Source organism: Zosterops lateralis, assembly GCF_965231275.1.
Source record: "Zosterops lateralis genome assembly, contig: HAP1_HAP1_SCAFFOLD_190, whole genome shotgun sequence".
NCBI classification, from domain to species: domain Eukaryota; kingdom Metazoa; phylum Chordata; class Aves; order Passeriformes; family Zosteropidae; genus Zosterops; species Zosterops lateralis.
This window is the reverse complement of record NW_028154500.1, coordinates 46-13,054: the sequence shown is the minus strand read 5'-3', so window position 1 is coordinate 13,054 and position 13,009 is coordinate 46. Positions and strand designations below refer to the sequence as shown.

The 13,009-nt window shown below is 52.6% G+C and overlaps 2 protein-coding genes across 2 annotated transcripts; one reads left to right on the top strand and one right to left on the bottom strand.

The window, feature by feature from the left end:
- Nucleotides 1–6,212: 6,212 nt before the first annotated feature.
- LOC310923671 (class II histocompatibility antigen, B-L beta chain-like) lies at nucleotides 6,213–7,769 on the top strand (the record flags this gene model as incomplete). The annotated part of the gene is made up of 3 exons (XM_083885598.1): nucleotides 6,213–6,316; nucleotides 6,750–7,019; nucleotides 7,375–7,769. The coding sequence occupies exons 1-3, from the start codon at nucleotides 6,232–6,234 to the stop codon at nucleotides 7,767–7,769; spliced, it is 750 nt and encodes a 249-aa protein (XP_083741724.1). The 5' UTR covers nucleotides 6,213–6,231.
- A 1,402-nt stretch (nucleotides 7,770–9,171) lies between these two features.
- LOC310923674 (uncharacterized protein) lies at nucleotides 9,172–11,044 on the bottom strand (the record flags this gene model as incomplete). Its single annotated transcript, XM_083885600.1, has 2 exons — nucleotides 10,127–11,044; nucleotides 9,172–9,196 (listed from the first exon to the last, which is right to left on the bottom strand). The coding sequence occupies exons 1-2, from the start codon at nucleotides 10,873–10,875 to the stop codon at nucleotides 9,172–9,174; spliced, it is 774 nt and encodes a 257-aa protein (XP_083741726.1). The 5' UTR covers nucleotides 10,876–11,044.
- Nucleotides 11,045–13,009: the final 1,965 nt, after the last annotated feature.

Here is a 13,009-nt window from a genome sequence, read left to right as displayed (position 1 = left end):
GGTAGAAGAGAGCCCCGAGCACTCCTGGGGGTGAACTAATTGTGTGTGCACCTCATGCAGCCCAAATGTGTTAAACCAGAGAGCTGAAAAACGGGTAACAGAGTCTGGGGTGCTGAAATAGGAAGCAATCCTGATAGACAGTGATGGGTTGACATTAGAAGTAAACAAAAGTTTAAATCCAGCTCAATTTTTGTATGGAGAACCAAAAAGTAACCTAAGACAAAATTATTTAGAAATTATCCAATACCAAACCAAAATATGGAAAGATCTCAAAGAACAAACCCTCTTAGAAGAAGAAATAATATGTATGGATGGTTCTTCCAGGTGTTTTCAAGGAAAAAGTATGTCAGGGTTTGCTTTGGTGGATGGGAAAAACATGCAAACCCTGGAAAAAGGAAAATTACCTTCAAACTTGTCCACTCAAACTTGTAAACTAAATGCTCTAAAAAGGTCACTGGAATATTTAGCCAGTGGGAAAGGAACCATATATACTGATTCAAGGTATGCTTTTGGGGTAGAACACACCTTTGGAAAAATTTGGGAAGAAAGAGGATTACTTAATTCAAAGGGAAAGAGATTATTGATACATGAAGGACTCACTTTAGAGGTTTCAGAGGCATTAAAACTGCCTGAGGAGATTGCTGTAGTGCAAATTAATGGACATCAAAAGGGAATGACCTCGGAAATAAGGGGAAATAATTTGGCAGATCAAGGAGCTAAAGATGCAGCAGAGAAGGGGATCCAAAGGGTTGTGTTAATTTTGACCTCAAATAAGGAAGAATTAGAAACTCCAAAGTTCAGTGAAACAGAAGAAAAGGAATTAAGTAAAACAGGAGGAAAGCCAGATGAATCTGGGAAATGGAAACTTCCTGACAGGAGACAGTTACTTAACAAGCTGCTCACTAGGAAAATATTAGAAAACATGCATCAAAAACTCATTGGGGTACCCAAGCTTTGTGTGATCATTTTCTAAGGAATTATGGGTGCATTGGGATTTTTGGATTGGCAAAACAAGTAACTGAAAGATGTATAATCTGCCAAAAGGTAAATAAAAAGGTAATGAGAAAAACAACATTAGGAGGTGGGGAGTTAGCTCTCCAACCATTTCAAAGTATCCAAATAGATTTTACTGACCTTCCCCAAGTACAGAGATGGAAGTTTTTATTAGTGATAACAGACCACCTGACTCATTGGGTGGAGGCTGTTCCCACTGTCAGAGCCACAGCCAATGTGGGATGTAAAACCCTTTTGGAACAAATTATTCCCAGGGATGGAATGGTTAATAGGATAGACTCGGACAGAGGAACACATTTCATGTCAAAAATCTTACAGCAAATAACTCAAGGCTTGGGGATAAAATGGGAATTACACACCCCATGGCACCCACAGAGTTCAGGCTGGGTAGAGGGAACGAACCAAACTTTAAAGAGAACTTTAACTAAATTAATAATTGAAACCCAAATGTCGTGGGTAAAATGCCAACCTTTGGCTTTATTGAGGGTTCAGACCCAACCCAGGTCAGACCTGGGAGTGTCACCTCATGAGATGATGTTTGGGTTACCCTTTCTGACCACCCAACATGACACAGCCACCTCTGACCTCGGGGAAATGGGTGTTAACAAATATCTCAACACAATTGCAAAAACCCCTGAAACTTTACAGTTAAAAGGGATAATCCCACAAACCACACCTTTAGACTTTAAAATCCACAACATCCATCCAGGGGAGTGTGTACTGGTGAAAACATGGAAAGAACAATCTTTAACTCCAGGATGGGAAGGTCCTTTCCAGGCATTGCTGAGCCTGAGGCTGTGACCCGGAGCAGGGAACGAGGGGGGATCCAGCCAGCAGCATCAAAGGACCCCTGGAGGAACCAAAGGAATGGACTGTAACATCCAAACCAGGGGACACCAAACTGACTCTTCAATGGGGACTGGGGGGTGATGAACTGGGAGGACCCGAATGATCCAAGGGAGGTACAAAGAATCAAACCTAACTGGGAAATAAGGCCAAGCTTCTATCAGTGGTTTCAAGTGCAGCCTGGACAAGTTCTGAGACACCTCTGATACTCTCCTGTCAGGGTCCACAAACATATGCGGGGAACCTGATGGTTCGTTTTAAGGATCTCAGAGTGCAAAAGACACAGCGGGGGACAACTCAGTTTACTTAAACAAAAATGCACCTTTATTTAGTGCCAACAAATGCAATAGTGGGGAGAGAAAATAAAGAATAGTGAGAAAGATAGAGAAAGAGGGGAAGGGGATTATAGCTACCAACGTGGAGGGACGAGTCCTCGAGGCTCAGAGATGCCCATAGACGTGATCTTCTCCAGTGGGGTGATCACAAAAGTGAGCGGGGTCTGCAGAGGTTTTATAGGTTGGTCAAGGCGGGGACCAAAGTGAGGGCACAGAGCCAAAGGGACCAAAGTGAGGGCACAGAGCTGTTGGGAAAGATGAATCAGGGAAACCTGATAAATATGATTGCTTAGCAGAAGATTCTGAAAATATGAAACCTAGAATCGAAATAGAAATGGAAGCTCACTTTGAGCTGTAGGATACCGAGCCTCAGTTACTACATCACCTGAAAACAACAGCCTGGGCAGCTGAAGGAGAATCCCTTTGGATTGAACAATCCCCTACTGCTGGCTGAGGGATCCAAAGGTCAATGTAGCAAAACAGAAAAGTCTAAAGAGTAATTTTAGAGTTTAAAATATAACACATGGTAATGTAGTAGTTCTCACAGGCTGTGTGTAGATTCTATAGGATTTTGTGTCTTGTACTGGTTGGTCACTGTAAATTAGAATATTCATCACAAAAGGAGATAGAATGGATTGTGACCAGGGCCCTTTCTACCCACGGCCCCTGCAATAAACCCACATAGAAATTGGGGATTTCTACTCAAAATCTCAGCGAAACTGAGGATGTCTACCCAAAATCCCAGGAAATTGGGGAATATCTACTCAAAATCCTGGGACGATTGAGGATTTCGTCTCAAAATCTGAAGAGACTGCAGATTTCTTGGTAAAATCCTGGGGAAATCAGGGATTTCTTGGCGGAATCCCGGGAAAATTGGAGATTTCTGCTCAAAATCCCAGAAACTGGGGATTTCTACTTAAAATCCCAGGAAAACGGGAAATTTTTACTCAAAATCCTGGGAAGATTGGGGATTTCTTCTCAAAATCTGAGGAAACCACAGATTTCTTCTTAAAATCCAGTGGAAGTCAGGGATTTCTGCTAAAATTTTGGGAAAATTGGAGATTTCTACTCAAAATCCTAGGAAACAGAATAATATTTAAAATCCTAAGAAATCAGAGATTTCTACTTAAAATCCTGGAAAAAATGAGGAATTCTTGCTTAAAATCTTGGGAAAATTGGGGGTTTCTGCTTAAAATCCTTAAAAAATTTGGGATTTCTACTGAAAATCCCAGGGAATTGGGGATTTCTACTCAAAATCCCAGGAAATTGGGCATTTCAATTCAAAATCTGGGGGAAAATGAGGTTGGTGACACAGAGAGTCACAAAATCCTGGGAAATTGGGGTTTAGACACTCCCAGACCTCCAAAATCCCGGGACTGGGGGAATTTGGGAGGACCCAGAGCCCAAAATCGTGGGAAGAAAGAGGAAGTTTGAGCTCCCTGAGCTCCAAAAATTCTAGATAAAAAGGACGTAAGAATGCCCAGTTCCCCAAATTTTGGGTACAGGGGGGGTTGGCAATGCCCAGCCCCACAAATTCAAGGAGAAAAAAAAGGATTTTGGGCAGTCATAGTCTGTAAAAATCCTGGGAAAAAGGGATTTGGCTACTCCCAGAGCCCTGAAATCCAAGGGAAAGAGGGATTTGGGCACACCCAGTTCCCCAGATTTTGGGTACAGAGGGATTGGACATCCCCAGCCCCCCAAATTGGGAATTTCTGCTCAAAATCCTGGGAAAAATTGGGAATTTCTACTTAAAAATCTGAGGAAAATTGAGATTTCTACTTAAAATCCTGGAAAAATCAGGGATTTCTGCTCGGAATCCTGGGGAAATTGGATATTTCTGCTCAAAATCCTAAGAAACGGGATATATATTTTAAAGCCCAGGAAATTTGCAATTCCTACTGAAAATCCTGGGAAAATCAAGGATTCTGGCTTAAAAACATGGGAAATTGGGGATTTCTACTCAAAATCCCAGGAAATGGGGATTTCAATTCAAAATCCTGGAGAAAATGAGGTTGGTGACACAGAGAGTCCCAAAATCCTGGGAAATTGGAGTTTAGACACTCCCAGACACCCAAAATCCCAGGATCAGGGGAATTTGGGAGGAGCCAGACTCCAAAATCATAGAAAAAGAGGAAGTTTGAGCTCCCTGAGATCCAAAAATTCTAGATAAAAAGGACGTAAGAATGCCCAGTTCCCCAAATTTTGGGTACGGGGGGGTTTGGGCACACCCAGCCCCACAAATTCAAGGAGAAAGAAAAAAAAAAAAGTATTTTGGGCAGCCTCAGTCCATAAAAATCCCGTGAAAAGAGGATTTGGGTACTCCCAGAGCCCCAAAATCCAAGGAAAAGAGGGATTTAGGCACGCTCAGTTCCCCAAATTTTGGGTACAGAGGGATTGAAGACGCCCAGCTCCCAAATTTGGGAATTTCTGCACTAATTCCTGGGAAAAAAAATGGGGATTTCTACTGAAAATCTGAGGAAATTTGCGATGTCTACTTAAAATCCTGGAAAAATTAGTGATTTCTTCTTTAAATCCTGGGGAAATTGGAGATTTCTGCTCAAAATCCTAGGAAAAGGGATTTATACTTAAAAGCCCAGGAAATTTGTGATTTCTACTCAAAATCATGGGAAAATCAGGGATTCTGACTTACAAACAAAAAAACCCAACAACTTAGGAAATTGTGAATTTCTACAAAAAAAAAAAAAAAAAAACAAAAAAAAAAAAAACAAACAAAAAAAACCCTTAGGAAATTGTGGATTTCTATTCAACATCCTGAGGAAAAGAGGGTTGGTGACACAGAGAGTCTCAAAATTCTGGGAAATTGGGATTTAGGCACTCCCAGGCCACCAAAATTCCAGGATCAGGGGAGTTTGGGAGGAGCCAGAGCCCAAAATCGTGGGAAGAAAGAGGAAGTTTGAGCTCCTTGAGCTCCAAAAATTCTAGATAAAAAGGACGTAAGAATGCCCAGTTCCCCAAATTTTGGGTACAGGGGAGTTGGGCACACCCAGACTCCAAAAATCCTGGAAAACAGGGATTTAGGAACTTCCAGACTCCAAAAATCCAGGAAAATGGGAATTTGGGTACATCTGGAGCCCAAAAATCTCTTGGAAAAAAAGAGCTTTGGAAATGGGCAGTTTCCCAAATTTTGGGTCCAGGGGGTGGGGACACGCCCCGCTTCCCAAAATCCCGGGAACAGGGTTTGGACAAGTCCCGGAAATCCTTGGAATAGGAGCGTTTGGAAATTCCCAGAGCCCCAAAATTCTGGAAAAAGAGGAACTCGGCCCCACCCAACCCCCAAAATCTCGGAAAACGGGGAAAACCCCGGGATAAAAAAACAACTCGGGACAACGCCCTTCCCTAAAATACCCCTAAAATCACCCCAAAAAAGGGCAGGACGCCCTTAACCCCCTCCATCCCCACATTCCCAAAGCTCCAGGGAACCCCAAATCCCAACCCCGCGGCTCCAGGACCCCCCAAACCCCACCTTGGACCCCCCAAATTCCGGGCAGGGTCAGGGCCAGCAGCAGCAGCAGCAGCCAGGGGAGGCTCCGCGCTCCATCCATGGCTCCTCGGGATCCCGGGAAATTGGGAAGGGCCGGTGCCGGTGCCAGAAAAGCGGCGGGAACTGGGGGGAGCGGGAGTGGGGGAGCAGCGCCCCAAAAAGCGCTCAGCCAATGGGAGCGCGGCGTCGCTGCGGGTCGGGACTTGCCGGAAAAAAAATAAAAAAATAAAAAAATAAAAAAAGGTAGCCCTGAAAAATTTCAGCCAATCAGCGTTCTTATTGCTGGTGACTCATTAGTTGCTGGGAAGAGCTTCTGAAAAACGGGTCCAAAACTGAACCGGCCAATCGGAGCGCGCAATAAACACCTCGAGCCAATCGGAGCGTGCCCAAAAAACCTCCAGCCAATGAAAAGGCGTCCAAAAACACGCTCGTCCAATCAGAGAACGAGTGGCTAATGACCCCGCGCTGTTTCGGGGCTGCTGCTGACAAGGTAGCGCGGCTGTTTGGGGCTGGCGGCCCCTCCCGGCGCTGGCCATGGGGCGAGGGGCGGCAGCCGGGGCCGTACTGGGGGCACTGGTGGTGCTGGGAGCGGCCCCGGCTGCGGGCGCGGAGCTCTCGGGTGAGCGGGGGGCGGGGGGGCAGGGGGGGAGAAGGGGGCAAAGGGGGCAAAGGGGGGAGGCCGGAATGGAAGCGGGGGAGGAGGAGGAGGGGAGCCCCGAAAGGAAGAGCGGCGGGGGCTGAGGGTCGGGGGAAGGTGAGGGAGGGGTGGGAGAGGGTGGGACCTCAAAACTGAGCGGGGGAGGCGATGGGAATTAGAGAATTATTTTTAAAAGGTTGGGAAGTGTGGAAAAGGGGGGAATGGGACCCCAAAAGTGAATTTGGGTGCGGCTGGAGGTGGGAGGGGAGCGGATGTGTAAAGGGGAAATTGGGGGGAAGGGTAAAAGAAGGAAGCGGCCGTGGGGCACAGGGGGTGCGGGGTGGGGATCCGGGGTGGCCCCGGAGCTCTGGGGGTGCTGGGGGGGCACCCCCTGACCTGTGTCCTGCACACCCAGGGGTGTTCCAGCAGATGTATAAGTACGAGTGTCACTTCATTAACGGCACGGAGAAGGTGAGGTACGTGGCGAGGAGCATCTACAACCGGGAGCAGGACGTGGTGTTCGACAGCGACGTGGGGCACTTTGTGGGGCTCACTCCGGATGGAGAGAAACAGGCCCGGCACAGGAACAGCGACCCGGAAAAAATTGAGTGTTTTCGGAGTGAAGTGGACAGGTACTGCCGGCACAACTACAAGACTGATGCCCCGTTCACTGTGGAGCGCAGGGGTGAGCGTGGGGCAGAGCGTGTCCCCTCGGGCCCTGCCCTGGCAATGACCCTGGAGCCCCTCAAACCCTCCCTGGGAATCACCCCAGAGCCCTCAGCCCTCCTTGGGCCCATCCCCGGGGCCTCCTGTCCCTCACCGGGACCCCCGAGATTATCCCAGTCCATCTCAGTCCGTCCAAGTCCATGCCCAGACTCCTCCAGTCCATTCCCAATCCATCCTACCTTATCCCAGTCCCTCCTAGTCCATTCCCAGTCCATTCCCAGTCCATTCCCAGCCCCTCCCAAGCCCACACCGCCCCTCCCCTCTCTCTGCCAGTGGCCCCCAGCTGATCCCAGTGTGTCCCCGCTCTCTCCCAGTGCCCCCCAGCGTTTCCATCTCGCTGCTGCCCTCCAGCTCGCAGGCCGGCAGTGCCAGAGGCCTGCTGTGCTCCGTGATGGATTTCTACCCCGCCCACATCCAGGTGAGGTGGTTCGAGGGCCAGCAGGAGCTGTCGGGCCAGGTGGTGGCCACCGACGTGGTCCCCAACGGGGACTGGAGCCACCAGCTGCTGGTGCTGCTGGAAACGCCGCCCCGGCGCGGGCTCAGCTACACGTGCCAGGTGGAGCACGTCAGCCTGGAGCAGCCCCTGAGGCGCCACTGGGGTACGGGGGAGCCACTGGCCGGGCTGGCAGAGGCACTGGCGTGTGCTGGGAGCGAGTGGGAGGGACCTGGAGAGATCCTGGTTGAACCTGGGAGAGGGGCTGGGGGCTGAGCAGGAGTCGGGAGGATGCTGGGGAGGGGGGTGTGGGGTCCCGGGGGTGCTGGTGGGCGCCGGGAGGGAGTTTGGGGGCGGCGGGTGGAAGTGGGAGGGATTGGAGTGAGGCTGGAGGGGCTGGGAGGAGCTGGGGGAGGGGCAAGCGGGGCTGGGGCTGAGGTCGGTTGTGCTGGGAAGAGACTGGGAGGGGTGTGGGGGAGCGGTGGAGGGGCTGGGAAGGGACTGGGAGAGGGTTTGGGGGGGTGGTGGGGGGCAAGTGGGAGGGGGCTGTGGGCTGGTGAGAGGGGCCAGGAGGGGCTTTGGTGGGCGGTGGGGAGGGCGGGCAGGGATCGGGAGGAGGTTTCGAGGGCTCCTGGGTGTGCTGGGGGAGAGTGAGAGGGAGTTTCGAGGGGCTTGGGGTGTCTGTGAGAGGTTTTGGGGGGTCCTGACCCCTCTGGATCCCCCAGAGATGCCGCCGGACGCCGCCCGCAGCAAGATGCTGACGGGGATCGGGGGCTTGGTGTTGGGCTCGGTGTTCCTGGCACTGGGGCTGGGCCTCTGCCTGTGCAAGAAGGTGAGGGGGGGTCCCGGGGGTCGTGTCCCCCCTCCCCCAGAGCGTGTGTGCCCCCCCGGGGCCCCCCAGCCCGGTGTCACCCCCTTTTCTCTGCCCACAGAGCTCCTGAGCCGCCGGCGGCCGCAGCCCCTCCCCGTGGCCTCGGGCCCGGCCGGGACCCCCCGCTCCGTCCCCGAGATGATTTTGGGGGCCTCGTGTGTCCCCCCAGCCCCGCTGTCACTCTGACCCGCCCGGCTGCTCCCAGTGTTCCCAATAAAGCTTTGAAGTTTGCCCTGGTCTCGGGGAGCAGCTGCCCCAGAACCTCCCCCAGGGTCTCCCAGCACAGCCAGAGCTGCTGGGCCTGGGGTCCCCAAAGCCCTCAGCAAGCCCCAAGGCCCTCCCAGGAACCCTCAGCTCCCTCAAAACCAGCATCCCCCACAGCCCCTAAAAGTTCCCCCCATGGCACCGGCCATGGCCATGTCCCCACATGTCACTGGCCATGTCCCACCCTGTCCTCACCCGTGGCTGTCTCCCCACAATGTTTCCATCCCTGTCATTGTCCCCCACGTCCTCATCTGTACCTGGTTCCCCCGTGTCCCCATGAATGACCATGTACCCCCCAAATATCCATGTGTCCCCCATGTCACTCTCCATGTCTATGTCCCCTGTCATCCCAACCATGTCTTTATTTTTACCACAGTGTTGGATATTTTAAACGAAGAGAAATGAAAAGCAAATAAAGGCCAAAAGAAAAGGATTTCCTGTCTGGGCCAGCTGAGCATCCACATGCTTAGGATGGGAGGGAAGTACCATTTTTGGAGGGGTTTCCACTGCAATCTCCAAAATCTTGGTCTTTGCCCCAGATCATCACCATTTGGCTGTGGAAGACACTCTTGGACAATAGGAAATCAAAATCATGGAATCCCTGAGGTTGGAAAACACCTCCAAGACTATCCAGTATTTATTGATGCCCCCATGTTGGAGTTGAGATGGCCATGAACTCAGAGTGCTTCAAAAAAACTTGAGAGGCCTTCAAGTATCAGCACCTTTTTATCTAGAAGTTCTTCATACCTTTTCTATGTAGCAATCCTCCAGGCAGCTCCACACAGCTCAGGCTCTTTTTCTCCTTCTTCTCTCTTTCTTTGGCAGTTCCAGCTCACTGCTTCCTGTCCCTTGAAAAGCCACTGAACCCTGTCTGTCCCTCATGCAGTGGCTCACCTTATCTGTCCCTTGCCCAGCCTCCTGTCCCTTCCTCCTCACAGCACGGCCAGCAGATGCCAACTGACTCTCTACCAACTAACTCACTTTTGTATCACACCCACAGCTGTGAGGGCAAGGCTGTTCTCACTCTTCAAGTAATTAACACAGCTGCAATATATAGGGGCAGGATTGCCCTTAGCACTACATCTGTCTCCCCATACCCCCAGAAGACAGAATTGAACATAAAAGATTTTCTGGGTTGAAAGACAACAAGTCTGCTCCCCCCAAGGAATTCCCAATGTCCGTCTGTGTCCTGATGGATGTTCCTGTCCCCGTGTTCATCCAGGTGCCCACAGGGAGACAGGAACCAGTGCAGCCCCCCCAGCCAGGTGTCTTCCCAACACGGATCACCAGGACCACGGATCACCAGGGCTCTGCCCAACGGGGTCACTGGGGATCATCCAACACCGATCCTCCCATGGGGGATGGAGCTGGAGCAGCGCACGAAGCTCTTCCCGCACTCGGGGCACTCGTGGGGCTTCCCTTATGGTGCCTCTGTTGGTGTCTGGTCAAGATAGAGCTCTGTGAGAAGCCCTTCCCACACTCAGGACACTCGTAGGGCCTCTCCCCGGTGTGGATGCGCTGGTTGGGTGATGAGGGTGGAGATGCGCTTTTGAAGCCCTTGCCACAGTCGGGGCAGGTGTAGGGCCTCTCCTCTGTGTGAATCCGCTGGTGGACGAGGAGATCAGAGCTGGTCTGAAACCTCTTCCCACACTCAGGACACTCGTAGGGCCTCTCCCCGGTGTGGATGCGCTGGTGCCTGATGAGGTTGGAGTTGTGCTTGAAGCCCTTCCCACAGTCGGGGCAGCAGAAGGGCCTCTCCTCTGTGTGAATCCGCTGATGTTTGAGGAGATCAGAGCTGGTCTGAAACCTCTTCCCACACTCAGGACACTCATAGGGCCTCTCCCCAGTGTGGACACGCCGATGTTTTCTCAGGTCGGAGCTCCATCCAAAGCTCTTCCCACATTCCCCACACTCATAGGGCCGTTCACCAGTGTGGATCCTCTGGTGCTGGATCAGGCTGGAGCTGTCACTGAACCTCTTCCCACATTCCCCACACTCGTAGGGCCGTTCCCCAGTGTGGATCACCTGGTGTTTCTTCAGGAAGAAGCTGCAGCTGAAACCCTTCCCACATTCCAGGCACTTGTGGGGCTTCTCCCCTCCATGAGGCTTCTCCACCAGCTCTGAGCTCCGCCTGGATCTCCGGCCGCCCTCCTGGCACAGGGCGGCTCTTTCCTCCTCGCAGCTCCCTGGGCTGGGTTTGCAGCCCCTCCTCCTGCGGGATCTCTGGGGCTTTTCTTCCTCCTCCATGTGGGCACTCCTTGGCAATGAAAAATCCTGGTTTGGGGAAAAAAACAAATGGAGAGCACCTTAGGCTGGGGGTTCCTCCTTGCCCAAGTTATTCTCAAGAAATCAGTGGGCACCTTGTGTCTGTGAAAACCTCCCAAACACCAAGATTCAGCCCAAAAGTCCTCCAAACATCAAGACACAGATTAAAACTACACAAACACCAAGACTCAGCCAAAACCGCTTCTAAAATACAAAGATTCAGCCCATTCCAAAAACCAAAAGCATCAACATTTAGCCCAATAAAGCTGAGAAACATCAAGATTCACCCCCACGAAAATCGTGGATCCTCCTCCTGGTCACCTGCTGCATGTGGAGGGGCAACACTCCTGGGCTGGGGGGAGGCTGCAGATACAGGGAGGGGTGGAACCTTCTGCTGCCTCCTCCTCCTGCTCCTCCTCCTCCTCTGTCCCTACTCCTTCTAACACTCCATTTCCTCCTACTATTCCTCTTTCTCCTGCACAATCCAACCTTCTCCCCCATGTGCATCCTTTGAACGTTTTGTTTTTCAACCCTGCTTCTCCTTCCCTTCCCCTCCTGCCTCAGGCCCAGCACCCACTGCCGGCTCCCTCTTCCCCCCCAAACCCACAGCATCCCACCGGAGGGGCACGGATGGAGCTGGGGCAGCTCGGGCTGGGGCAGCGCTGGGCTCTCGGCCGCTCCCGCCCGCACTCGCTCCCCACTGCAGCCGCTCCCGCCACGACAGCGCGGGGGGACTGAAGAGAGAAACAACAAGGATGACACCTCACCACCTGAGCCTGGGGCTGGACAACTGGGCTCCAACATGCAAATGGACCAAAACATCGAAGTTTAGGACCTCGTGACCAGTCGTCCATGAGGAGACCATTTCAAGTCCACCTTGAGTGTAGCCCTGGTCAGGCTCCTGCCCTGCCCAAGGTCTGCCCTAAAGAGCTTTCAATAAATATCTGCTTTATTCTCTAGCTCTGTCCAGTCTCTGTTTCAGGCCAGCCTTCCCAAGGCATCATTCTCCCAGAGGTGATTAAGGACATGGACACCCAGAGGGGCAAGAAGGGAAGTCCAGAAGGGATTTAGACAGCAGGGGATGGATGGTGTTGGTGTGCTGGGAAGGGTGAGGGGGAAGGGGAGGCTGCAGGATTACAGTTAAGGCAAGAGGCAGCAGGAGGAATCTCTGTGGTGAGAAAGAAGATGACGGAAAAGAGCAGGAAGAGAAAAATACTGAGGACTGGGACGTTTTCAAGCAGGGTGTAATGCTCAAACTCTGGGAGCTGATGCAGATGGTTTGTAGCCCCGGTTGGCAGGAGAGGCAAACAAGGAGGTCAGGATCCCAGGGGGTTTCTCTGTGCTGGGGAGCGGCAGGAGCGGGCGCAGAGGGGCGGCACCGGGAGCACGGGCTGGGGGCCTGTGGGGAGCTGCGGGGCCGGGCCGGGGCTGTGGGGCAGCCGGGGCTCAGCGCCGGGTGCTGCCTGAGCCCACCACCCCCCGGGCAGGGCCGGCACTGGCCCCCGGCCCCCAGGAGGCTGCGGGACGCCCCGGCCGCTGCCCGGCCCCGTGGAGCTGCCGGCCCTGCCCGCCGGGGGAGCCGCCTTTGGACACTGCGGCACCACAGGCACCGGCTCTGGGATACGGGCTCTGCAGGGCACGGCCAGCACAAGCACCAGCGCCAAGGAAGGAAGGAAGGAAGGAAGAGCTGGGAAATGTGCATTAACCCGGCAAGGATCCAGATCATCTTTGAAGGATCTTGTTTGGGCCCTGCAGAAAGGAATGATTGTGCAGAAAGCTCAGCAGCTGTCAGAGGATGAGCACCCACAGGCACTCAGGGGGGCTGCACGAGGGGCACAAGAAGCCCCTGCAGCACTTGGGCACAAAGGCACAGCAGGTGAAGGCAAGAAGGGAGCAGGAAAAGGCCAAGCTGAAGGCAAAGGCCATGGCAGAGTTTCCACAGCCCCTGAGGGATGAAGCCCAGGGCCCAAGGGGGCCCCAGCACCGAGGGGACGGGCTCGGCCACAAGCACCTGGCACAGGCATTGCCCTCCTCGGCAGGGGAGAGGGATTTGCCACTTTGTGGAGCCACTGGAAAGATTTATTTGCAAGAAAGAATGGTGGGGGGAGAAAAATTA